Genomic DNA, 27,156 nt, shown 5'->3' with positions numbered 1-27,156 from the left:
CCACTTCCATACATGTCTACACTCCATACAAATACTTTCAGAAACCACTTCCTGACACTTAAATCTATACTCGATGTTAACAAATTTCAATTCTTCAGAAACACTTTCCTTGCCATTGCCAGTCTATATTTTATATCCTCTCTACATAGATCATCATCAGTTATTTTGCTCTACTTTAAGTGTCTCATTTCCTAATCAAATTCCCTCTGCATCACCCGATTTAATTCGACTACATTCCATCATCCTCGTTTTGCTTTTGTTGATGTTCATCTTATATCCTCCTTTCAAGACACTGTCCATTCCATTCAACTGCTCTTCCAAGTCCTTTGCTGTCTCTGACAGAATTACAATGTCATCGGCGAACCTTAAAGTTTTTATTTCTTCTCCATGGATTTTAATACCTACTCCAAATTTTTCTTTTGTTTCCTTTACCGCTTGCTCAACATACAGATTGAGTAACATCGGGGATAGGCTACAACCCTGTCTCACTCCCTTCCCAACCACTGCTTCCCTTTCATGCCCCTCGACTCTTATAACTAGACCGCGGATTTTAGGTAAAAATCTATTTTGTTCCTGAGTTCCTATTAGCATAAAAATTTGTACTTATGCGTTTCATGACTATTTACACTTAATAGCATTAATTCTATAGGACCTAAAAAAGCCTATTTCGACGTTAGTGCCTATTTTTGCCTATTTCGGCTTTAATATCCTAAAAAAGCCTATTTCATCATATAAGACAGTGGCTCCAAGTTTTTCCACACTATACGACAGATGGAAAAAAATATTTTCTGCCCAGCGTGCAGCAAGGTGGCTAGTTGATATGCGCTCATGCTTCATATTTGCCTCACACTTTGGTCTTTTTTTATTTTTTTTATATGGCTATCCCAGTTAATACCAAATACTCTTTATAGGTGTTTTATTATTCATATGTAAAAAATAGATCACGGATCTTTAGGTTAAAACGTATTTTTTTTTCATAAGCTCCAATTTGCTTATAAGTTGGTACTTATGCATTTCATGACTAACTAAACTGAATACAGTTAGTTTTATAGGACCTAAAATTGCGTATTTCGACGTTGACGCCTAATTTTGCCTATTTCGGCATCAAAATCCTAAAAAGTACCTATTTCGTTAATCTGACATAGAGTTCTTGTGTTTTCAAAGATTAGAAAAAGGAAGTAAACTTAAGGCTTTACGTCTCGTCGAAGGCGAAGGTCGTTAGATATTGTTTACAATTCCTTTGCTTGTCTTACTACCAAAAGCACTCGGCACGGTTGAATGGTCATCCGTCCACTTACGCGCCGAGCGTGACAGTGCTTAACTTCGGCGAGCGACTGGGAACCGGTCAAAGATTTGAGTTACACATTAGAATCGAACGTGGGAGTACTAAATGTTAAATTTATATTTCGTTCGTAGGATTCTGGCCAGCTGTGTATTTTCGCAAAGAAACGGTTTCATAGGCCTTAAGCTGAGCACGGATTAAAAGATCACAATGTTAATCGTAGATGCCCTCTATAGCTAAATTACTGCCCTTCACGCATTTTCTCTCTGCTGTCTACAGGCAGTCCTATCAAACTACTCTGTTTCGTGAAAGGTATTATACGTGAATTTTCCGGTTCGAAAAATAATTTGCCAGTAGTGAGATGTTTTCATCTGAAGCACTGGTAGATTCCATTCGCTTGTTCAGAAGGGGCGGCCAGCTGTCAGGTGCCATATGTCCAGCAACGAGTATGGTACTTCCCCTACCGCTCGCATGCACTGCCGTAAAGTGTTACTGACGTTCTAAGTGCAAAATAAATTCTAGTTTCTGTGTGAGAATACTACGCCATGCCGAAAACAGCTAGTTCAAAGTCTACTCATATAATGCAGTGGCTGCAAGATTTTCCGCATTATACAACAGATGGGAAAATTATTTTCTGCCAAGCATGCAACAAGGAGGTTAGTTGACGTTTTTCTTAGACTTCTTATTTTCCTGTCACTTAGGATTCTTTTTTATCGCTATCCTTTAGTAATACGAAATACTCTTTATATGCGATTCAAAACTGCATTTCCCTTTTCTCTCGTATTAGGTTTCGAATGTTAAGAAATCTCACTTAACTCAGCATGCAGATGGAATCGCACATAAAGCTAATGTTGAACTAAAGTCAAAATTTAAGCAAACTCTTTTAACCAATAAATCTGGTGAATCCTCCGAAAAAAAACAAGTTCTTCAGTGATTTGTGTCATGCACTTGTGGCAGCAAACATCCCCTTTCGGAAACTAGAACAACCTATTTTCAGAGGTTTTCTTGAGAAGTACTGCCATCAGTCTATTCCTGCAGAGTCAACTTTACGTAAGAATTATGTGGAGTCAGCTTACAATGCTGCATTGCACAGAATCCGAGATGATGTTGGATAATCTTGTATATGGATTTCTGTGGATGAAACTACTGACAGTCTTGGCCGTTACATTGCAAACCTGATTATTGGCAAGCTAGATCCAGATGCTCCATCCAGGGCTCATTTTATTTACTCAAAACAGCTTGCAAAAACTAACCAACAGCCGGCCGAAGTGTCCGTGCAGTTCTAGGCGCTACAGTCTGGAACCGCGAGACCACTACGGTCGCAGGTTCGAATCCTGCCTCGGGCATGGATGTGTGTGATGTCCTTAGGTTAGTTAGGTTTAAGTAGTGCTAAGTTCTAGGGGACTGATGACCTCAGAAGTTGAGTCCCATAGTGCTCAGAGTCATTTGAGCCAACTAACCAACAAACAATAGCACAGTTTGTGAACAATGGGCTTGAAGTGCTATACCCACACGGAGTGGATGGGAATAAGGTGCTTCTGGCCGTCACTGATGCTGCTGCATATACACTCCTGGAAATTGAAATAAGAACACCGTGAATTCATTGTCCCAGGAAGGGGAAACTTTATTGACACATTCCTGGGGTCAGATACATCACATGATCACACTGACAGAACCACAGGCACATAGACACAGGCAACAGAGCATGCACAATGTCGGCACTAGTACAGTGTATATCCACCTTTCGCAGCAATACAGGCTGCTATTCTCCCATGGAGACGATCGTAGAGATGCTGGATGTAGTCCTGTGGAACGGCTTGCCATGCCATTTCCACCTGGTGCCTCAGTTGGACCAGCGTTCGTGCTGGACGTGCAGACCGCGTGAGACGACGCTTCATCCAGTCCCAAACATGCTCCATGGGGGACAGATCCGGAGATCTTGCTGGCCAGGGTAGTTGACTTACACCTTCTAGAGCACGTTGGGTGGCACGGGATACATGCGGACGTGCATTGTCCTGTTGGAACAGCAAGTTCCCTTGCCGGTCTAGGGATGGTAGAACGATGGGTTCGATGACGGTTTGGATGTACTGTGCACTATTCAGTGTCCCCTCGATGATCACCAGTGGTGTACGGCCAGTGTAGGAGATCGCTCCCCACACCATGATGCCGGGTGTTGGCCCTGTGTGCCTCGGTCGTATGCAGTCCTGATTGTGGCGCTCACCTGCATGGCGCCAAACACGCATACGACCATCATTGGCACCAAGGCAGAAGCGACTCTCATCGCTGAAGACGACACGTCTCCATTCGTCCCTCCATTCACGCCTGTCGCGACACCACTGGAGGCGGGCTGCACGATGTTGGGGCGTGAGCGGAAGACGGCCTAACGGTGTGCGGGACCGTAGCCCAGCTTCATGGAGACAGTTGCGAATGGTTCTCGCCAATACCCCAGGAGCAACAGTGTCCCTAATTTGCTGGGAAGTGGCGGTGCGGTCCCCTACGGCACTGCGTAGGATCCTACGGTCTTGGCGTGCATCCGTGCGTCGCTGCGGTCCGGTCCCAGGTCGACGGGCACGTGCACCTTCCGCCGACCACTGGCGACAACATCGATGTACTGTGGAGACCTCACGCCCCACGTGTTGAGCAATTCGGCGGTACGTCCACCCAGCCTCCCGCATGCCCACTATACGCCCTCGCTCAAAGTCCGTCAACTGCACATACGGTTCACGTCCACGCTGTCGCGGCATGTTACCAGTGTTAAAGACTGCGATGGAGCTCCGTATGCCACGGCAAACTGGCTGACACTGACGGCGGCGGTGCACAAATGCTGCGCAGCTAGCGCCATTCGACGTCCAACACCGCGGTTCCTGGTGTGTCCGCTGTGCCGTGCGTGTGATCATTGCTTGTACAGCCCTCTCGCAGTGTCTGGAGCAAGTATGGTGGGTCTGACACACCGGTGTCAATGTGTTCTTTTTTCCATTTCCAGGAGTGTATGATAGCAGCGTTTCAACTATTAAAAGTATTCTACCCGTTGATGCTGCACGTAACTTGTGCAGTGGATGGGATCAACCGCATAACAGAGCAAGTAAGCCTACAATTTCCTAAAGTAAATAAAGTAATATCTATGGTGAAGAAAATTTTTGTTAAGGCACCATCAAGAATATAGGCATTCAAAGAACAGCTTCCAGATGTCCCATTGCCTCCAGAGCCTGTTTTCACCCGCAGGGGCACGTGGCTGATAGCAGCAGAAAACTATAGTACGCATCTCTCAGCTGTCCAGAAGGTGGGTGAAAATATACCGGAGGATGCTGCATCCGTAACTGCAGCAATGGAGTTACTCAAAGATTCTTCTTTAAAATGGGACTTATCTTACATTAGGGCCCACTACACATTTATGGCAAGAATAATTTCACAATTAGAAGGCTCAGGGAGACCTAACTACGACAATATTTCTTTGCTTGAAAAAGTAGGGGAAAAGTACGGGCAAAAATGCAAACGGTTTTGCAGAAGAATACTGGCCTGAAGGAGTTGCGTGCAGCTGCAGACATACTTAGTGGAAAATCCAGCATTCCTGACTGCAGCATTCCTGTCCAACATGTGCCGAAAATGAAGTACGCCCCTGTCACATCTGTTGATGTAGAACGTTCTTTTTCAGCATATAAATTGATTCCGACTGACAAGCGCCACAGTTTTTCACTAGATAACCTAGAAAAGATTTTGGTTATTTATTGTGAAGCCAACTATGGTCAGAATATGTGAAACTATGAATGTATTAATTAAACCATTGCCACATCTTTTTTACGGAGATCTTTATCTTGCAGGAACTCAAAAATATTTGGAGTTATGTTCAACATTAATGTTGTAGATTGCTGTGCTCTGTAACTGTGTAAATATTCATTCTCCTTGTTTTAATGACTAATAAGATGTTCATACTGTCAACACTGTGTATTTTGAATTATTTTTATTTTCTCTGCATTTTTATTAGAGCCTATTTTAGGTTTTATATAGCCTAAATGAACTACTGAAGGAGCCTATTTTAGGTGCCTAAAACACACTTTTTTACGACCTAAAAATCCGTGGTCTACTTATAACTGCCATCTGGTTTGTACAAATTGTAAATAGCCTTTCGCTCCCTGTATTTTACCCCTGCCACCTTTAGAATTTGAAAGAGAGTATTCCAGTCAACATTGTCAAAAGCTTTCTCTAAGTCTACAAATGCTAGGAACGTAGGTTTGCCTTTCCTTAATCTAGCTTCTAAGATAAGTCGTAGGGTCAGTATTGCCTCACGTGTTGCAATGTTTCTACGGAATCCAAACTGTTCTTCCCCGAGGTCACCTTCTACTAGTTTTTCCATTCATCTGTAAAGAATTCGTATTAGTGCTTCGCAGCCGTGATTTATTAAACTGATAGTTCGGTAATTTTCACATCTGTCAACACCTGCTTTCTTTGGGATTGGAATTATTGTATTCTTCTTGAAGTCTGAGGGTATTTCGCCTGTCTCATACAACTTGCTCAGCAGATGGTAGGACTGGCTCTCCCAAGGCTGTCAGTAGTTCTATTGGAATGTTGTCTACTCCCGGAGCTTTGTTGCGATTCAGGTCTTTTAGTGCTCTGTTAAACTCTTCACGCAGTATCATATCTCCCATTTCATCTTCATCTACATCCTCTTCCATTTCCATAATATTGTCCTCAAGTACATCGCCCTTGTATAGACCCTCTATATACTCCTTCCACCTTTCTGCTTTCCCTTCTTTGCTTAGAACTGGGTTTCCATCTGAGCTCTTGATATTCATACAAGTGGTTCTCTTATCTCCAAAGGTCTCTTTAATTTTCCTGTAGGCAGTATCTATCTTTCCCCTAGTGAGAGAAGCCTCTACATCCTTACATTTGTCCTCTAGCCATCCCTGCTTAGCCATTTTGTACTTCCTGTCAATCTCATTTTTGAGATGTTCATATTCCTTTTTGCCTGCTTCATTTACTGCATTTTTATATTTTCTCCTTTCATCAATTAAATTCAATATTTCTTCTGTTACCCAAGGATTTCTACAAGCCCTCGTCTTTTTACCTACTTGATACTCTGCTGCCTTCACTACTTCATCCCTCAAAGCTACCCATTCTTCCCTAACCATATTTCTTTCCTCCATTCCTGTCAATTGTTCCCTCATGCTTTCCCTGAAACTGTACAACCTCTGATTTAGTCAGTTTATCCAGGTCCCATCTCCTTAAATTCCCATCTTTTAGCAGTTTCTTCAGTTCTAATCTACAGTTCATAACCGTGGTCAGAGTCCACATCTGCACCTGGAAATGTCTTACAATTTAAAACTTGGTTCCTAAATCTCTGTCTTACCATACATACTCACGTCTGTTAATAGTAATTAGTCAAAAAAGAAAAATGAATTTTAAGGAGGAAGATGGCAAAACAAGAGGGGAAGTAAAAAAATATCCCAGCTTGCTTCATCACAGCATGGCCACCACTGCACTTGATATAATGGAGAGAAAGAGGTGGACAATCACCCTCGTGCACACCCCTACCACAGGTTACACATTTGGCCGGGTGTGACATTTGAGAGTGACACCGGTAGAAGCGTATAAGGGTCAGAATGTATGGTCGAACTGTGATAATTTCATAGCCTGCTTTGATCTTGGACGGAAGCACCACTCTATCAAAGGTGAGAAAAAGAGTGCATGTGGACACTAAGAAGGAATCGACGTTTTACATCACCTGATGGACGGCAGTAACACCCTGATCAGATAGGTACGATTGGATTTCGGCCACGGCCAGACCTTCGAGCAGCCTAGTGTAAATAACACCATGGGAAGAATTCAGAGTTCTCGGGGCCTCAACACAACAGGATAGCCACGGAGGAGCACAGCTGCAAGCAGTTGTTGTGCTTGAGAATCAGAAGTAGTCTCCAAAAGCAACATGCCATTGCATAAACAAGAGCAGGATTTCACAGGGGCAGCAATTGCATCAACACCTTTCTGAATAATAAACTGATTTACCGTAGCAAAAGACTGACCGTCTTCAGTACATGAAACCATGAGGAGCCATAGTGCAGCTGGGAGGGTCTTTGAATTGTTAGCCTCACTCCGTTTACATTTTGTAGCCGTTGACTGCGAAGATGATTGGCTCATTGCGAAAAAATCCCCATGATTGCCAGTCTCTCCGGTGGCACACTCCTTCCAACTGGCGGCCCCCCTTCAGAAGAGGCACGCCCACATTAGGTGATTGTTCACACCTCCCAAACACCTGACAGAGGGATCAATCCGCAATTTGGGAAGGTAGCAACTCAGGCAATCACCCCACCCTGGGCATGGCCTGTACCAGGGGCTGCACGCGAACCCTACCTGTTGAGCTGGGGCTGGGAATTACGTGTTACCCTGTCACCTGTTATATGTCAGACGCGTGGGTTGGCCTTCAGAAGCGCACAGGGAGGAAGAGGGGGGAACCTCAAATTCGAAATGGTGGAAGGATAGGAGAAGGTAAACAGAAAATGAAAAGGGAGCAAAAAACAGTGGTGAGACTGTTCTTACGTCAGCAATGGACAATGCGGAACATTCCCCATAGCACCCCAGACATGTTCCCCAAGGGAGGGGAAAAAGAATAGAAAGAGGATAGACATGCAGCATGGAAGTGAAACGATGCTGCAAAGCCTGGGGCCCCATGGTAGACAAGCACAAACCCGCCAAAGGGTGTTGAGCCCCCTGGGGAGGCCACTGGCTCCGAAAGCTCATGCATTTCACCACGTTTCCTGTGTGTTTTTTGCTGCAAACACTTGATGAGAAGATATTTTTAACTAGCCTATTATGTTATGTTATGTTATGTTATGTTATGTTGGCATTCTTTGTATGATGCGGTTTGTTAATTTATTGGCTCTTGTGGCAACACCTTAAAGTTCATGCAAACTGTAAATTACACCTCCAAGTTGATGCAAAGACAGCATCAAGAGATATGCCATTTTCCTTTATCATAAACATGATCAGATTCTTTAGGGCTGTCACTGTCACTCATTTTAATATAAAAAATTCTTTCATGAGCACATGTTGGATTTCTTCAGTCTTCTTCTTTAATACTATATTTTGGTAGTTACCATGCAGCGCAAGACCATAATCAGTTATAAAAAAAAAATAACCAAATACGGCCAACAAAGTTTTATTTAAAAGAGATTTATTCTTGGGACACGTACAAGGTGATTATAATTAAAATTAAACATTCAAGCCATTGTAGAAATAACACCACTGGTCAGAATGACATCAAATTGCAACAGACTATTATTGGAGAAGGGGGAAAACATATGGCATAAGACAAATAAACAGTTACAAAATGCAGCAATAGATGGCTCTGTAAGAATCATAATTTAACAGTGGTCGACTACAAGTGACAAATGAATCATACAACAATGCCTACAGTTTACATTTAACGTTAAACAAACTCTACTACTTAGTGTGCATGGGTGTACTGGTGTGATGCTGTTAGTTACGTAAGCCCATCCACCACAGAAAGGTCATATTACATTGGAGGGGAAAAATCGGGTTTTAATTGTCCTGAAGCCAAAAACCGCATGAAAAGCATCAATCAAAATCAAATCAGATTATGAATTTCCATGTGACTGGCACAAAACATGTTCAATATGCCGTCCACCATTTTCTGCAACAAGTTGAAATCGAGAAACATATGTTCCACAACTGATCAGAGAGTTTCCAGGGTCATGTTCAGTAAGTGTTGCGCAATGCATGCCTTCAGTGCAGCTAAGTTTGCAATCGGAACACTAAACTCAACATCTTTCTGATAGCCCCACAACCAGAAGTCAAATGGATTAAGATCAAGTGATTGGGACGACCAGACTGTAGGGAAATTACAGCTGATAAACATCAACAAAAGCAAAACGAGGATAATGAAATGTAGTCGAATTAAGTCAGGTGATGCTGAGGGAATTAGACTGGGAAATGAGACACTTAAAGTAGTAAAGGAGTTTTGCTATTTGGGGAGCAAAATAACTGATGATGATGATCAAGGTAGAGAGGATATAAAATGTAGACTGGCAATGGCAAGGAAAGTGTTTCTGAAGAAGAGAAATTTGTTAGCATTGAATATAGATGTGTCAGGAAGTTGTTTCTGAAAGTACACTCCTGGAAATGGAAAAAAGAACACATTGACACCGGTGTGTCAGACCCACCATACTTGCTCCGGACACTGCGAGAGGGCTGTACAAGCAATGATCACACGCACGGCACAGCGGACACACCAGGAACCGCGATGTTGGCCGTCGAATGGCGCTAGCTGCGCAGCATTTGTGCACCGCCGCCGTCAGTGTCAGCCAGTTTGCCGTGGCATACGGAGCTCCATCGCAGTCTTTAACACTGGTAGCATGCCGCGACAACGTGGACGTGAACCGTATGTGCAGTTGACGGACTTTGAGCGAGGGCGTATAGTGGGCATGCGGGAGGCCGGGTGGATGTACCGCCGAATTGCTCAACACGTGGGGCGTGAGGTCTCCACAGTACATCGATGTTGTCGCCAGTGGTCGGCGGAAGGTGCACGTGCCCGTCGACCTGGGACCGGACCGCAGCGACGCACGGATGCACGCCAAGACCGTAGGATCCTACGCAGTGCCGTAGGGGACCGCACCGCCACCTCCCAGCAAATTAGGGACACTGTTGCTCCTGCGGTATCGGCGAGGACCATTCGCAACCGTCTCCATGAAGCTGGGCTACGGTCCCGCACACCGTTAGGCCGTCTTCCGCTCACGCCCCAACATCGTGCAGCCCGCCTCCAGTGGTGTCGCGACAGGCGTGAATGGAGGGACGAATGGAGACGTGTCGTCTTCAGCGATGAGAGTCGCTTCTGCCTTGGTGCTAATGATGGTCGTATGCGTGTTTGGCGCCGTGCAGGTGAGCGCCACAATCAGGACTGCATACGACCGAGGCACACAGGGCCAACACCCGGCATCATGGTGTGGGGAGCGATCTCCTACACTGGCCGTACACCACTGGTGATCGTCGAGGGGACACTGAATAGTGCACGGTACATCCAAACCATCATCGAACCCATCGTTCTACCATTCCTAGACCGGCAAGGGAACTTGCTGTTCCAACAGGACAATGCACGTCCGCATGTATCCCGTGCCACCCAACGTGCTCTAGAAGGTGTAAGTCAACTACCCTGGCCAGCAAGATCTCCGGATCTGTCCCCCATTGAGCATGTTTGGGACTGGATGAAGCGTCGTCTCACGCGGTCTGCACGTCCAGCACGAACGCTGGTCCAACTGAGGCACCAGGTGGAAATGGCATGGCAAGCCGTTCCACAGGACTACATCCAGCATCTCTACGATCGTCTCCATGGGAGAATAGCAGCCTGTATTGCTGCGAAAGGTGGATATACACTGTACTAGTGCCGACATTGTGCATGCTCTGTTGCCTGTGTCTATGTGCCTGTGGTTCTGTCAGTGTGATCATGTGATGTATCTGACCCCAGAAATGTGTCAATCAAGTTTCCCCTTCCTGGGACAATGAATTCACGGTGTTCTTATTTCAATTTCCAGGAGTGTATTTGTATGGAGCATAGCCATGTATGGAAGTGAAACATGGGCGGTAAATAGTTTGGACAAGAAAAGAATAGAAGCTTACGAAATGTGGTGCTACAGAAGAATGCTGAAGATTAGATGGGTAGTTCACATAAATAATGAGGAGGTATTGAACAGAATTGGGGCGAAGAAGAGTTTGTGGCACAACTTGACTAGAAGAAGGGATCAGTTGGTAGGACGTGTTCTGAGGCATCAAGGGATCACCAATTTAGTATTGGAGGGCAGTGTGGAGGGTAAAAATCATAGAGGGAGACCAAGAGATGAATACACTAAGCAGTTTCAGAAGGATGTAGGTTGCAGTAGGTACTGGGAGATGAAGGAAATTGCACAGGATAGAGTAGCATGGAGAGCTGCATCAAACCAATCTTAGGACTGAAGACCACAACAACAACAACAACAATTCTATCATTTCCAAAATGGCACTTCAGCAGCTGCTTAACTGGATTTGCAATGTGCAGAGGTCCGCCATCTTGCATAAAAATGATCCCATCCACACATCCACACTGTTGGAGAGCTGGAATGATGTGATCGTGCAAAAGACACTCATAGTGCTTACCAGTGATGGTACAGGTAACAGGACTAGAAGCACCTGTCTCTTCGAGAAAATATGGCCTTTTGATAAATGATGCCATAAACCCGAACCACACAGTGACCTTTTCAGGACGAAGTGGTACTGTTTGATTTGCGTGTGGATTTTCCATTGCCCATATTCAACAATTCTGTGTATTGACATATCCTGTTAAATAGAAGTGGGCTTCTCTGTCCACAAAATCTTCCACAGCCAATCATTGTCCACTTCCATTCGAGGAAGAAATTCTAAAGCAAAGGTCTCTCTTGCTGGCAGGTCAACAGGAAGCAACTCATGCACCTGGGTAATTTTGAATGGATAGCAAAGAAGGATGTTTCGTAGGATTTTACGCACCGTGCTCACATATATGTCCAATGTTCGGGCAATTCTCCGTGCACTACACATTTGCACACCACCACTCATCTCCTTCTGGATTACTGTGGCCACTGCTTCCATTGACATCGAATTAATTTGTTTCCTCCCTCTACCAGGTTGCACACCAAAAGAACCCATGTTCTCAAATTTTCGAACAATTTTCTCCAGACCCACGGCAATCATCGGACCAATGCCTTTTATCAAACCCTTCAGTGTCCAGAACTTCTGCAGAGTGACGTGTGCACAGTCATCATTCTTGTAATACAGCTTTACAAGCAGAGTGCGATCCTGCATTGAGACAGTCATAGTGACTGTCACACGTGCGAAAGGAGGAAAAGTCATGTACCTAGCATGTTTATACCAACTTCAATGGGTCACGCACATGACAGGTGTTTTCATTTACATATCCTGACACACAATTTTTTGTTGCTATACGTTTTTCCCCTTCTCCAATAATATTCCGTTGCAATTTGACATCATCCTGACCAGTGGTGTTATTCCTACAGCATTTTGAAAGTACAGCTTTAACTATAATCACCCTGTACAATACGGTAAAGCAAAAATAATGGATAGCTCTCTTAAGATCAAGGATATTTTAAAAATACATGGAATAACTTTCAGATTACAATGAATTCTCTACAACTTTCCCTTTTATCACAAAAATTGAGTTCTGTTGTTCAAATGTGGAACTGAAGAGTCACACCAGTACGAAGTGCACGTACAAATGACATTCTGATTGTTATCATTTCACTTTGTATGTCTAACGGTAGTATTTCTCAGTCAGTAGTTCAATCCTATACACTTGCACCTTCAATATACCGTATTTACTCGAATCTAAGCTGCACTTTTTTTCCGGTTTTTGTAATCCAAAAACCCGCCTGCGGCTTAGAATCGAGTGCAAAGTAAGCGGAAGTTCTGAAAAATGTTGGTAGGTGCCGCCTCAAATAACTTCTGCCGTCTAATTATGTAGCGCTACACTGGCATGCTTTGCAGGCACAAAGATAAATACTGACGACAAAACCTCTGCGTCAGTAAATTTAAAAAATAAAAAAAAAAGGTGGAAGACGAGCTTTTTTTCACCGCCCCCGAGTTTCGACCACTGCATTTTCATACATTATCCAACGAAGTAAATACAAATTCCGTATTGTTCATCTTCGAATGTAGCAGCATTTCAATGTACTACGAAAATCCGACTGGCAAGATTGTTTGGGATGTTTGTCAATATGGCCAACTCTACGTTCTGAATTTTTTCCTACCTGTGACAAGAGATCGATGCTAATAAGAGCTTTTATGAATTGTGAATCGCATGCAGTATTCTTTTCACCATAAGAATAATACTGTACGAATATTAACATTTTGCCATGTATTCTTTCGTGTTTGCTGCTATCTCATTTAAATCCTGCCTGTCTAATAAACTACGAAACTAGAGTGAGACAACAGCAAACGCGGAATAATATACATATCATGTCATGTTTATATTCGTATTGCTCTTATGCCTAATAGTGATACAGTCAGAAATGAAGCACGGCAATTGACAAGATTTTTAAATCTAAGATGACTAATTTCTGTGCAGAATGTAATGTACTAGGTACTAAAGAGGCATCTGCAAAGATTTTCAACCGGAGAAAAATTTTCGCTAAATTCTCGTTCAGAACATCTTCTATCATACGCAGTCTATTATTTGGTTCTTGTTGATCATTATCAAAGAAAGCAGCAATGTAAGTAATAGCAAATAGCAAGCAGTATCTTGCCATTGTTTCGCTAATGAGACGATTCCTCTCTCTCTCTCTCTCTCTCTCTCTCTCTCTCTCTCTCTCTCTCTCTTTTTTGTTTTTTTTTTTTTAAAAGCGGCTGTAGCGTGCACAAAAGCAAGCCATGCCGCGAGCGGCGACAGGTCCTAAACACTCACTATCAGAATGCGACAAACAATGCATGACACAGTACAGTTATGCATTTTCAGCTACATCTATAACAAAGAGAACGGCACTTACCAGATCAAAGAAAAATAAGCAATCAATTCAAACCAGACGAAGCACGTGAAAAAGGAATGGTACCCGTAAAAATACGGACGGAGCACCTGACGCATAGCAATGGCTACATGGTAAAGCTTAACTGCTAAGCTTAAGACTCGAACCAAACTACTGTAGCTGTATCGTCATTCATTCCACCTAAATTGTGTCTCATATTACAGTGGACCAACTTTGTTCCGATTTGGATGTGCGGCCTAAAACTTTTCTCTCCCTTGTAATTTCGAGGCTCAAATTTCAGGTGCGGCTTAGATTCGGGAAAATTTTTTTTCCTTGATTTCGAGTCTCATTTTTCAGGTGCGGCTTAGATTCGAGTAAATACGGTACTGAGTGCAATGCAGGCAGCGGGAAATACTGCTAAAAGGTTTCCTAAGCAGTCAAACTGACAAAAGCTGCCACTTGTAGAATATTAAATCCACAATAAAGCTTAACAGGACCCTTTCACATTAAGTGGATCAGTTTTATGAATCAGTCTCACCTCATCACTTCCAACCCGAATAAAATTTTGCACATACTTGTCTGTATAATAAAACTTCACTGGGAAAAATTTGAGCTCAAGATACAAAAATTGAAAGTTTTAGGAGCCTTTCAGTGGTAGGCTGCAAAATTTTGTGTGTGTTATGCAAAAGTTTAGGTCAATTTTAAGATGCCTTAGAACTGAAACTAGTAGTAATCCAAGAGAGATACCTGGATTAGATACATGGCTTTCTGTGCCCAATACACTTAAAATTTGTGTCATGGGAGTGCCATTTAGTGGCTCTGCAGAGAAGTTACCTGCTATCAGTTTTATCAAGTTGCAGAAAGTATTCTTGAATATTTCAGTAGTGGTAACTATTCAACCACATCTAAATATTTTTCATCAAATTTGTCATTAGGCATACACCAGTTCCATATTCAAATAATTATACCTATGTCAATCATTTCGTTGATAGACCTAGGTCTCTCCTTCCCTTTGGGTTTTATTCTGTTGCTACTTATTGTCACCTCCTATTTCTTTAATTTTTGTTTAGTTACATAGAGTAGTTTTTTCATACTAAAAAGAGGTTTTGCTTGTTTTGGAGACCCTCTGGATGAACTCAAAAATACTACTGTCAAATATTCACCAACTGTTGTTACATTTACTATTTGACAGTTTTTGTTATTTTTAGGTGTCATAATCTTCTATATTTGCCAATATATTTACTTTATGTCTATATTTAATCACAGCTAAAAGTTTTTATGATAGTGAAATTTCAAAGTGGAAATAAGTTAAAAATAAGAAGAGGCTGCTAATAACTTACATATGATTACACAAATGAATCCTAGACACTTGCTCCAGATGCACACTGACTATATGCACGTGCACTGCATTTTTAACTGTTGGAAACTGCCACCAACAAATACAAACCTACCCACCAAGCTGCAATCAACATGTGCCACTATTCGTCGTATAGTTCGACCCACCACGATGCAAAATCTCCTTCTCGCACACAGTTTGTGAGGCTTAGACAGATGATCTAGAAATATTTATTACACATGTCCAAGACTTTACAAGCGAAAGGATGATTTAAATCAACACAAAAAAGCATCAGGTGCAGAGCTTAGCCTCACGAAAACTGTGGCTCATACCAGGGTAGTTGCAATTTAACCAGAACTAAAAAACCATGCTCCTTTTTAAAAAAAACACCAGACCCAATCAAAATAAACCATATTTAATTATGAAAATTTAATTAACATATAAAATTTTACACAATTAGCCTTACAAAAATTAAAAAGAGCTATCATATTTATTGAAGACCTGTATTTACTGTCACAAGAATTTATTTTATTGTGTTTTAATACTGTTCAACAACATTCACACTTTCAAAGAAAACTTTATTTGATGTAAGACTGTAATGACTATAAAGCACAATTTAGTCCTTTTTGGAAGCATGCAGAAATTTATAGATCTTCACTAATTTCTCGGCACTTTCCTCTCCTAAATTAACTCTTAATTTTGATCAAACACGCCTGCAGGAGGATATAGTGCTGGTGGGGCAGGAGATGAGACTTTCACAGAAGTAATGAACTGTGTTGGTATGTTTCCTTTTTTTATTGTGGTTTTCAGCTCCATTATCTTCTACCATTTGTTTGGGCAAAACTAAGTTAGACCTGCATCAGAAAACATAGTAGCAGGAAAATAATCATAATCATCACTCCCAAAAGACATAAAACTTGCAATCCACTCTGGATGCAGCTCTGCGAGCCAGTTTTCTACACTTTCTTCTTGTTCAGCAGATAATCTTCTCCCCCTGAATCTTGAATCTAATCTATTAGCAAGACAATCAAAGAGTTCTAGCACTTGTTCCTTTCACTCTTCATTACGTTCCTATAGGGTTCCACATCGGGAAAAAATCCATCCATACTTTGACAGCTTCTGCAATATTCGTGCTGTCTGCTTTAAAAAGGTCCAGGGCTACGAAACATTTGACAGTTGTTGGAGAAAATGAGTGGCACTTAAATTGCACTGTTTAATTGTCAATAAGAAAAAAATCCCAAAAACCCAATTTAACCCACTGGGTTGTTGTTTTTTCTTTTCTAAAAGCACCAGGAATTTTTCAATACTGAATTGCATAACATGTGGAGTACATTCACAAAAATCACCTACTGATGAGAAAAACTGCTCTTTCTAATGAAACAAAAGAAAAGAAAATAATATGTGATAATATTTAGCAGAACACATCAAGGTATGCACTAATTTGGTGTAAAAAATTTTATGGCATGTTTATGTATCAGTAACTTCTAGAATATTCTCAAACAACTGCTGCTAATCTGTACAACTGATAACACTTAACTTCACTATGTGACTACTAAAGATCACTCAATAAATTGTGTGTGTCCAAAAATGACTGCAATCAAACAAGAACACTGGCTGATTTCTCCACAACTTTGACCTTATGAAAATAGTGATTGACGTTGTCTTGAAATTTTCATGTGTTTGTGCATCTGCTCCAAATATCTCCTCTGAAGTACCACTAGTTTCAATTCTTAGCCATCTTAAATTTGGTTGAGACTGTTGTAGAGCTTGCATAACATTATACATTGCCCTAATAACAGCACATAAACATTTAATTTTTGTATCTTGAGCTCAAATTTTTTGCAGGTCATTATTATTGTATAAGAAACGTGTGTAAAATTACATCAGATTGGACCACTGGTCCAGTAGTTGTGAATATCTTCTGGCACTCAAACAATATGACAAGTTGCAGTAACAACTACTTTATAAAGCATATACAGTTTTCCTCTAAAGAAACTGTAGAAACAGGTAGAGTAAATCTCTAAAAAAAACTTTGTTGCTCACCCTTGAATGCCTCTGTGGTGCTTCTGTGAGTCCACGTATTTGTAGTGATTCTGCAGTTCTAAGAAACGCTGATAACTGTGCCTGTGCAACATTGACCTCTCCAGCATACATGAACTCTACCAGAGACTTCAAATGTCTGAATTCCACATCACGCATGAACAGTATAGGATGTTTGCAAGGATTACTCTGCAAAAACAATTAATTCATATACAACTCCATAAAAAAGAAATCATAGAATGCATTGCAAGTGAACCAATGAAAAATATTTATTATTTTCCAGTAATTCAGAAATTAACAACATGTATTTCTTCCCACACAAATTAATATTTTACACCAGAGCTACAAAATACAGACAAGTGAAATGAAAATCGTCTGCAATGAAGTCCACATATGTTCTTTTTAACATACTGGGAGGAGAGGGGGTTGGGCACAGGAAGCTAAACATCTGTCTCCCATAGGGTGAAAGGAATTCATTATGTGCACATAGAAATTTTATTCACCTGAACTACTAAAAGAAAACAAAAGATCTCTTCCTAGAAATAGATGACTATTTCTCATTTCTGTAACATAACACACCATAAATTTTAGTACAATGGGGCCACTGAGTCAAAATGTGCTACAGTCACTCCAATTACCTTCTGACATAATTCTGCAGTCACTGATAAAATTTAAACACTGTAGGATGAATTATAATCTACAAATACCACAGACTACTTTGCAAAATAAATCCATACCTAATATTTCCAGATTAAGTGAAATTTGATAAAATCGTAAAGGTCCTCAATAGTATTTCACCTTGAAAAGTTCCTTGAAGTAAGGACTACAAGCTGATAATACAACTTTATGCGCTTTTAGACGCTGTCCCTCACAAGCCAATGTCACATCCACAAAGTCTTCTTCATCACGTAATGCCTCAAACTGGGATGTTATGTTCATCTGGAAGTTATTCCAGCGTAGACAGAATTGCTGCTCGTCTGCCATTGTTGAACTGCAGAAAAAAATCACTCTTTAAGACACTACATCAGGTAAGTTAAGCATTAATTAACAATCAATGAAAATAAAGTTCATATTCATTTCCACAAAAATGCAGCTTCAATTTGCATTCAACATGTATTTCTCCTTTCACACTCCTAACAGCGAGGCATTTCTGCACTGTGAAGACTACACATCTAGAGGAGATCACAAAAAGAATCATATTAAAATTTTATGTTGAGATTGACACACACACCTTCTGCTCTGTTTTCTAATCATTAGCCTACTTGCATGTCTGACACCATGGAAAGAGATTTTCTAAACCTCCTATATACAATTTGATAATCAGGGACTTTTGCCTGTCTCAAATTGGATTTCACTTTACTACCTTCAAAACAATGAGGCATGAGCCATTTCTTGAAATATTACACTCTGGTTTCAACAAAAGAACTGTAAGAGAGGAGGGGATGTTTATAAAATCTACACTTGAAATTCCAAAATGTGTAGCCAACAGTGTGATCACACATTAAAGAATGAAGACAGCTCCAAACTTCAGATTTCCATATGTTGACTCTGAATGGAATTTCTCAGTTTTGACATTACTGCATTAAGCCACACACATTTTTCCAACTCTAAAAACGAGCAAGAGATCAACTTTGCCCCATGATTTTCTGTGCAGACTGTTTTTATTTTTTTATTTTTTCAGCTTTCATAAATTTGAATGAATTTCTATACTGACCTATACTGACTGCTGTTCAAAGACATCACACAGGGTCCAGAAACCCATCAGCCACATGATGCCATTTTGCATGGAGACATATAAGTACTGGTCATAATCCACATATTGTGTGTGTGTGTGTGTGTGTGTGTGTGTGTGTGTGTGTGTGTGTATTTTTTCAAGTTAGCTTTTTACACCTGTGGAGAAAATAAGGAGAAAGGAGGGATTGCCACATTCGTCAGCAGAAACTGTTTTAATTTCAAGAATACTGATATTAATTAATTTTGCTCAGAGCAGCACTTAGAAGCTTAAGCATAAGAATTAGAATTTCATAGTAAGTTCTTTACAATAGTAAGTATATACAGAACACTGTACGAAAACTTTAAACTCTTCATTAAAAATCTGGAAGCTCACATAAAAAAAGGGAAACCGTGGTTGCTGGTGGATTTATTGAATAGCTCTGTTACTGAACAATTACTGTCTTTCCATTATTTCCTGTTGTGAACTTTGCAATTAGGATATGTGAATGCTCCGAGACTGCTATTGATAATATCTTTGTGGAAAAATCTAGGCAAACAACACATATCACAAAACCAGTACTAAATGGGCTATCTGATCACCACATGCAGCATATTCTGCCAAACGCTGAAACTTGTCCGTACAAAAAATCTATTAAATCTGAGTACAGAAGGGTAATAAATCAGTCAAAACTTGAGAATTTTAGGAGAGTACTCAAAGACATGAACTGTATAGATTTTTACAATACTTGTGACTCAAATGAAAAAAACAAAGCATTCATAAATAACAGTACTTCCTCTTTTGAAAATGATTTTCTCGTAAAGGTAACTCAAATAACACAGAAGTCTAAAAATAAACCACGGATTACACAAGGAATAAGATATCATGTGGGACAAAAAGGAGACTGTATCTACTATCTGCAAACACCTCTGATGTTAACATTGTAGTGCATTACAAAGAATACTGCAAAATATTGAAGCAAGTAATACAGAAATCTAAGCGGCTTTATAATGAGAAAAAAATAATTACATCAGATAACGAAATAAAAACTATATGGGATATAGTGAAGACAGAGACACATGGACCCAAAAAGGAAGAGAAACAGATACCTGGAAAAATAAATGAGACATTGGTAACAAGAGCATGTAGTGTTGCAAACCTCTTAAACAAGTACTTGTGTTACTGACAGGTTGGGGTTATCAGGTTCAGTTAACAGTGCAATGGAATATCTGAGACAAGTCTTTACCAATAACTTCAGCAGAACGGAAATGACACTTACATCTCCCAAAGTAGCATCCATCAGAAAATGCTTAAAATCAAAGTATTCTAGTGGTTACGACAACATTTCAATAAAGTTACTCAAAGAGCGCTCAAGTGAGTCGAGTTCTGTCTTAAGTTATTTGTGTAATCAATCTCTTCTCAGCGGAACATTTCCAGACTGGCTAAAATATGCTGAAGTTAAGCCTCTTTAAAAGAAGGGTGATAAAGAGATATCATCAAATTATCAACTGATTTCTATTTTGTGGCTTTTTCAAACATATTTGAAAGGGTTGCATTTAAGTATCTCCTTAAGCATCTGACTGCATATAATATATTGTCCAAGTCACAGTTTAGGTTGTCTGAAACAGATAAAGCTATTTACATGAACAGTGAGAATGTATGTAAGTCATTAGATAACAGAATCGATACTACTGGCATTTTGTGACCTTGCAAAAGCCTTTGACTGTGTGGATCACAGCATCCTCTTAAATAAATCAGAATATTATGGAGTTACCAACAGTGGGGCAAAATGATTTGAGTCTTACCTAACTAACAGGAAACGAAGGGCGTTGTTGCGAAATGCCTGTGGAGCAAGCAATCAGTCTTCATGTGATTGGGAATTAGTGTGGTGTTCCTCGAGGTTCCATCTTTGTGTACATTAATAGCCTCTCATTTATTACAGTGCCAGATGCTAAATTTGTTTTGTTTGCAGATGACACAAACTTTGCAGTAAAGAGCAAGTCATGTATAGATTTAGAAATGGCTGCTAATAAAATTTTCATGTACATTAATAAATGGTTTAAAGCTAATTCACTGTCATTAAACTTTGAAAAGACCCACTACATGTAGTTCAGAACCTGTAAGAGATTTCCTTCCAGCATGAGTACAACATATGAAGACATGCAGATCGAAGAGTGTGACAGTGTTAAAATTCTGGGATTACAAGTTGATAATACATTAACTTGGGAAGGGCATACCACAGCATTGCTGGAGCGCCTAAACAAGTATGTATTTGCAGTGAGAATGCTGTCTGATTTAGGAGATCTAAATACAAAAAAGTTTCATACTTCGCTTACTTTCATTCTATTATATCATTTGGGATCATATTCTGGGGTAACTCAACAAACCAAGCAAAAGCTTTTAATGTGCAAAAGCATGTAATAAGACTAGTTTGTGGTGCAGCTTCAAGAATATCCTGTAGAAACCTGTTCAAGGAACTTGGTATTCTAACCACCACTTCTCAGTATATTTATTCCTTAATGAAATTTGTTGCAAGTAATGTGTGTCTATTTCCCACTAATAGCTCAAAACATAGTATCAATACTAGGAGTATGAACAATCTACATAAAAACCTAAAATTACTTATGAATATAATAGAGGGAAACATTCCACGTGGGAAAAATATATCTAAAAACAAAGATGATGTGACTTACCAAACAAAAGTGCTGGCAGGTCGATAGACACACAAACAAACACAAACATACACACAAAATTCAAGCTTTCGCAACCAACAGTTGCTTCATCAGGAAAGAGGGAAGGAGAGGGAAAGACGAAAGGATGTGGGTTTTAAGGGAGAGGGTAAGGAGTCATTCCAATCCCGGGAGCGGAAAGACTTACCTTAGGGGGAAAAAAGGACAGGTATACACTCGCACACGACTCCTTACCCTCTCCCTTAAAACCCACATCCTTTCGCCTTTCCCTCTCCTTCCCTCTTTCCTGATGAAGCAACCGTTGGTTGCGAAAGCTTGAATTTTGTGTGTATGTGTGTGTTTGTTTGTGTGTCTATCGACCTGCCAGCACTTTCGTTTCCTAAAATTACTTAACTTTATAAAATAAAATGGGCCTAATGTACAGGAACACACATTGCCAATAAATTTCCAGCAACCATTAAAAACTTGGTTCCAGATAAAGCACAGCTTAGCAGAGTTTGAGAGACTTTTCGATAGGCAGCTCCTTCTACTCTGTAGATGAATATCTTAACAGAGACTGTCAGACCAGCTTCAGTAAAAATGTCTGCTTTCAAAGGAAGTCTTTGGCATTGTTATGGTTGTAATAGTGCCATCTTTTGGTTGGGTTGGGTTGTTTGGGGGAGGAGACCAGACAGCAAGGTCATCAGTCTCATTGGATTAGGGAAGGATGGGGAAAGATGTCGGCCGTGCCCTTTCAAAGGAACAATCCCAGCATTTGCCTGGAGCGATTTAAAGAAATCACGGAAAACCTAAATCAGGATGGCTGGGCGCGGAATCGAACCGCCATCCTCCCTAATGCGAGTCCAGTGTGCTAACCACTGTGCCACCTCGCTCGGTCGCCATCTTTGTATATGTACTTCCATGTGGTGAAACTTCTTCGGAAATTTCACATCAGTTGGGGGGAAAAAAAAGTGAAAGCTGATGTAAAATTTACCTTAGCGTGAACTAGCTCTCTGAAGATGAACCTGTCAGTTCAAACCCGAGTAACAATGCTATTTAAATAAATAAATAGCATTGTAAAAGGTGGTTTGTTGCTCTTATCTTCAATGTAAGAGTAAACCTATATTTTGTACATGACCATGGGCTCAGAATGTCAGTTTTCAACGAAACAGCAAACAGTATTAGATCTCATCATTTCCATGTCCTTTTGTTTCTTAGGCTTTATGTGAAAAACATCGTCATGTGTAAATGTTTTCATGTGATACATTCAGTTTTAAAGCTGTCAGTTCTACGGCCAGAAGGAAAGGTAGTAGTGCCTCATAAAAGTGAAAATATCAATTTTTATCTAAAGAAGAGTGTCATTTTTTGCTTTTGGTTTCTTACAAAGAGCTACAATTTCTAAACTACAGAACAATATGAATTCAAGATTTTGTTATGTCAGTTGATTCACTTCTATGACAAGGGAAATGTGATACATGGAGCTCTACCATTAGACCCGATAAGATGGAATATTCAAAGAAAATTATTGTATAGAAACTCAGGACCCACTAATGTCTATAGTTGACAATTCTACTATTTAATTTACTGAATAAATTTGTTTTCTGTTTTATCTTCCAAAACATGATTATGACAGGTATTAGCAGTTGTAATTCACTGTCATAGACACTGATCTTGGCTGCAGATGATCACTGCTTTAATTGGGTGTGCCTTTTCACCTTGCTCTTAAATCTAGTAATGCAAATGTGTAAATATGTTCACTACATTTTTCTTTTGCTCTGACATATACCAAAACTTTTCCTTCAGATATGACCATTAAATCTTCAGAAAAAATGTTTTATTCTACTCTATAGCAATTTGGAATTTTACAATAGGTGCTTAGTCAAGTTTCTTTGTCCTCCCTTCAGTAGAGATATGCAAAATCAATTTGGAGATGCCCCACAATACTGATTACATTCTTTGAATGCTGAAAATGCTAAAATAAGAAAGGATCGTTGGCTGGAACTGCTCCCCTCATGATCTATGCATGTGAGTGCTTGTAGTCATTTTGCTGTCTTTTACTTACATTCTATTCATTAACAGCAGCACAAGAACTCTGAACAATGTCTTAGAGAAATAATTACCACGTCCAGAAAAGCAGACAGATCTTCAAATGTTATTGGACACATGGGAACACAGTTTCGGAATTAAGTGCTAGATCAGTAACACAATATCACAAGACAAGTATGAATGGGATACAACTGCACTTGCAACACAGAGAAAATGGCACAGGATGCACATAAAAATTTATATGGAAATTAGACTGGTTGATTGGTTCATGGTTAAGTGACTAAATAGTGAGGTCACAAGTAGTACCTGTATCAAGAGAAATTTCATCTGGAGTTAATCCTGTCAGTCAGAAATTTGAATTATGTAAGAACTTAGGAGTTGTAAAACTGTGGCATTGAAAGCAATACTGATGGCAGAGCTGAGAAATTAAAGAGAAGTAGAAGTATTTGGGTTGGGTTAGTAAGTACATCAGACCAGACAAGGGGTCTCCCAGGGCTCATCTACAGGGAGAGATATCCCACCTGTATCTGACCCCCTGCCAACCTAATAAAGGGAAAAGGAAGTTACAAGGCAAATAATGTTTTCTAGCCAAATGATGCATAATAGTAAAAGTGAGAAGAAAACTTAACAGGCAAAAGTAGGATAGTAATAATAAAATAAGGTGGGCAAATAACCAGTTCAGCAAGAAGGTGCGGAGAGGTGAGTGACCCCAAGCCTCTGTATGCAACAGGAAACGGCTCACTCCTGATCCATTAGAGGCGAAGCAGTAAAGAACACCACCCACCAATCATCAGAGTGCCATCCCTACAATATGGCACAGGAGAAAAATGGGGCTAACCACATCTAAAAACAAGAGTAAAAGAGAGATGAACAAGGTAGCTGGCAAACGAGGCAGATCAAGGGTTCCCCACACCCAGAATGCAGTGCGAGATGACCCAACCTTAACCACCCTGCCCCTGCTCCTAAAGTATTTTAATAATAATTAATTTAGAAAGCTCCACTCCAGTTGTAATAATGTTTATTTAAGCCATGACCGGTCTTTAAAATCCCTTCTTCAGTTGTATGAAATTATTGTATTTGGTAATACACAATCAATGCAAGAGTTCCAATCATTGCATGTGGGCAGAAATTGTCACACTGGGCTACCAAACAGTAGGAGCACCAACCACGGGGTGAGACTGCTCACTGAGTCACTAGAAATTAAAACACTGTTGATGGAGGTCTGTTTAATACAACATAAGATTCTGTCATAGCTATCAGCCTCACCATAAAAACACTAGATGTTCCTGGCAACAAATGTTCTTCTTGACCCGCGGAAGTGTACAGAGTACATTCCATCCTATCCACGGTTTTAGAAGTGTAAGCATACATGACAGAAGCACTCCGATACTTCTGCAGAACAGAGATACAGATACCAAAAGGTCAAGGGGGCAACTGAAATTTGAGGTCCCTGAAATAACTCTGTCCTAATTTGTGGTGGGTGTACTAACCAAGGGGGAAGGAGTGTGCGAAAAATATGGGGAGCACATTCTAATTGGATACGGTGGAGGTTGCGGCTATGGACCTCAAGGTGCATACCAGCTGAAAATCCCATTAGGTGGTTGATATCCCTTGTATACAGAAATAATGTGATAAGTTGAATGATTGGGAAATTGTTAAACGGTGATTACATGAGTTGGTACCATCAGAACTGAAGAGGTAAATTCTCTGCGTTAGCAAGCAGGCTATCTACATGACTAGTCCAGAAGGCTACAGTGACCACTCACAATTATGGACTAGGACCAATAATTTCAAAGCTGAATGTGCCACTGAGCCATAAACTTGGCAATCATAGTCCAATCAGGATGAGATCAGGGCCGAGAGCAGTGCGATTCGCACCCCAACAAGTGTGGGCAAGGAAATCCAGAGTGTTAAGCTTTCACGTGAACCCAGTCTTCAGCTGATGAAATGGGCAACCACGTGTTTTTTATGAGAGAAGTCCCAAATATTACAACCATGTAACAACATCAAAGTGTTTTGTACCCAAACAGAGGTCTGGATCAGAATGGGCCACGATATGAGGCAGAAATATACAATTTGTGTTTTTGCAGGAGAGAACTGCAAGCCAAGAAAACGGGCCCAAATGGAGGGCCTTCGGATTGTGTCATCGAACTGGTGTTCAACCACAGCTACAGACTGGAGCTGCACCAAATGCAAAAGTTGTTGACATATGGCGCAGAGATGATCACTGGCCTGATGGAGCTCACTAGTGTATTAATGGCGATGAGCAAGAGAATAACACTCAGCACGAAGCACTGCAGAATGGTGTTCTCTTAGGTTTGTCGGGAGATGAGTAATATATCAACTCCAACCTGAAACAACTGATGGGATAAAAACTGGTGAATAAAAATTGGTAGGGAGCATTAAAATGTGTGGCACCAAGCAGTGTCTTATTACTTATGTAAGTCAAGAAGAATGTAATGAGATGTTGGCATGCAGAAAAAGCCTGTTTGATTGTTGATTACAGCCTAATCAGATGGTCAATTGTGGATCATCCCTTCTGGAAAACACACTGATATGGAGACAAAAGTCCCCACAACTCGAAAACCCAGCATAATTGTTGAGCTACCATCCTTCCAAGCACTTTGCTGAGCATGTTGGTGAGGCTAACCGGTCATTAGCTGTTGACAGACAGGGTTTATCTGCCTGGTTTAAGGACTGAGAACACGATACCATCTCGCTAATGTGAAGAAAAAACACCTTGTAGCCAAATACCATCAGAGACCAGAGTATATGAAGTCTTTGAGTAACAGTCAGAAGCTGGATCATCAGATTATGAATCAAATCTGAAACTGGGACTGTAACAAGTGATGAATCAAGAATCTGAAGCAGTTACCAATTATTCGAAGATTTGAGACAGGAGATAAAAGACAGACAGATGTCTGCAACTTCTATGTGTTTGAAAGGTAGCCACGTAAGATGATGATGAAGACTCTCACAAAGTGGGTTGCGAAGTATTCAAGCAAGAAACAATGCACTGGTAGAAATATCATCATATGGAAAAGACCTGGAACAGTTAACAACTGGAAGCCCACAAGGCTACTGAGGGAGAGCCCACACCTGGGATGAAGAAGCATACATTCTTGAGGAGGAGATGTAACACTCTCAGTAATTCCTCTTACTGCTTTTGAGTAGGCAGTGAGCCTTAGCATGAAGCCACTGAAAAGTATTGTGAGTGTGTCGCCTGAGATGTTTCAGAGCCCTCAGGTGACCCTGAGTAGGTACTGTATGCTGTTGATCCACCATGACTTCAGTCAGCAGTGGATGGGGGCCTGTAGAAAGCAGAATGTCAGTTCCAGTTGTGTGGGTGGTCAAATCAGAGGTATCTCCCACAACCTCTTGGGTGCAACCTCACAGAGAGGGGGTAAAGGCACCAGCAGAGTTATATGGCTACCAGCTGGCTCTGCAAAGAGCCCAGTATGCCAACCTTTGCCTTGGGATCAGGGAGTGACAGGATCACCAGAAAGTGGTCACGGTTACAGAGATAATTAACACAGCAAAGCCACGAGTTGGGGAAAGAGGTCATAAGGCTGATAGCCAAA

General features: G+C 40.8%; 1 protein-coding gene across 4 annotated transcripts in view; it reads right to left on the bottom strand.

Moving 5' to 3' along the window:
• The window catches only part of LOC126260517 (protein abrupt-like), a 267,219-nt gene that overhangs the window by 228,614 nt on the left and 11,449 nt on the right, over nt 1-27,156 (bottom strand). For all 4 annotated transcript variants that reach the window (XM_049957852.1, XM_049957860.1, XM_049957868.1 and 1 more), the window contains exons 2-3: nt 17,948-18,140; nt 17,153-17,338 (exon numbers count right to left, since the gene is read on the bottom strand). In XM_049957852.1, coding sequence (XP_049813809.1) covers nt 17,153-17,338; nt 17,948-18,133 — 372 coding nt within the window. In that variant the 5' untranslated portion in view covers nt 18,134-18,140. The remainder of the gene's footprint in view (nt 1-17,152; nt 17,339-17,947; nt 18,141-27,156) is intronic.

This window comes from Schistocerca nitens, chromosome 1, assembly GCF_023898315.1.
Source record: "Schistocerca nitens isolate TAMUIC-IGC-003100 chromosome 1, iqSchNite1.1, whole genome shotgun sequence".
NCBI lineage: Eukaryota > Metazoa > Arthropoda > Insecta > Orthoptera > Acrididae > Schistocerca > Schistocerca nitens.
Note: the sequence above shows the minus strand (reverse complement) of the source record. Positions and strands in the feature narration are given on the sequence as shown.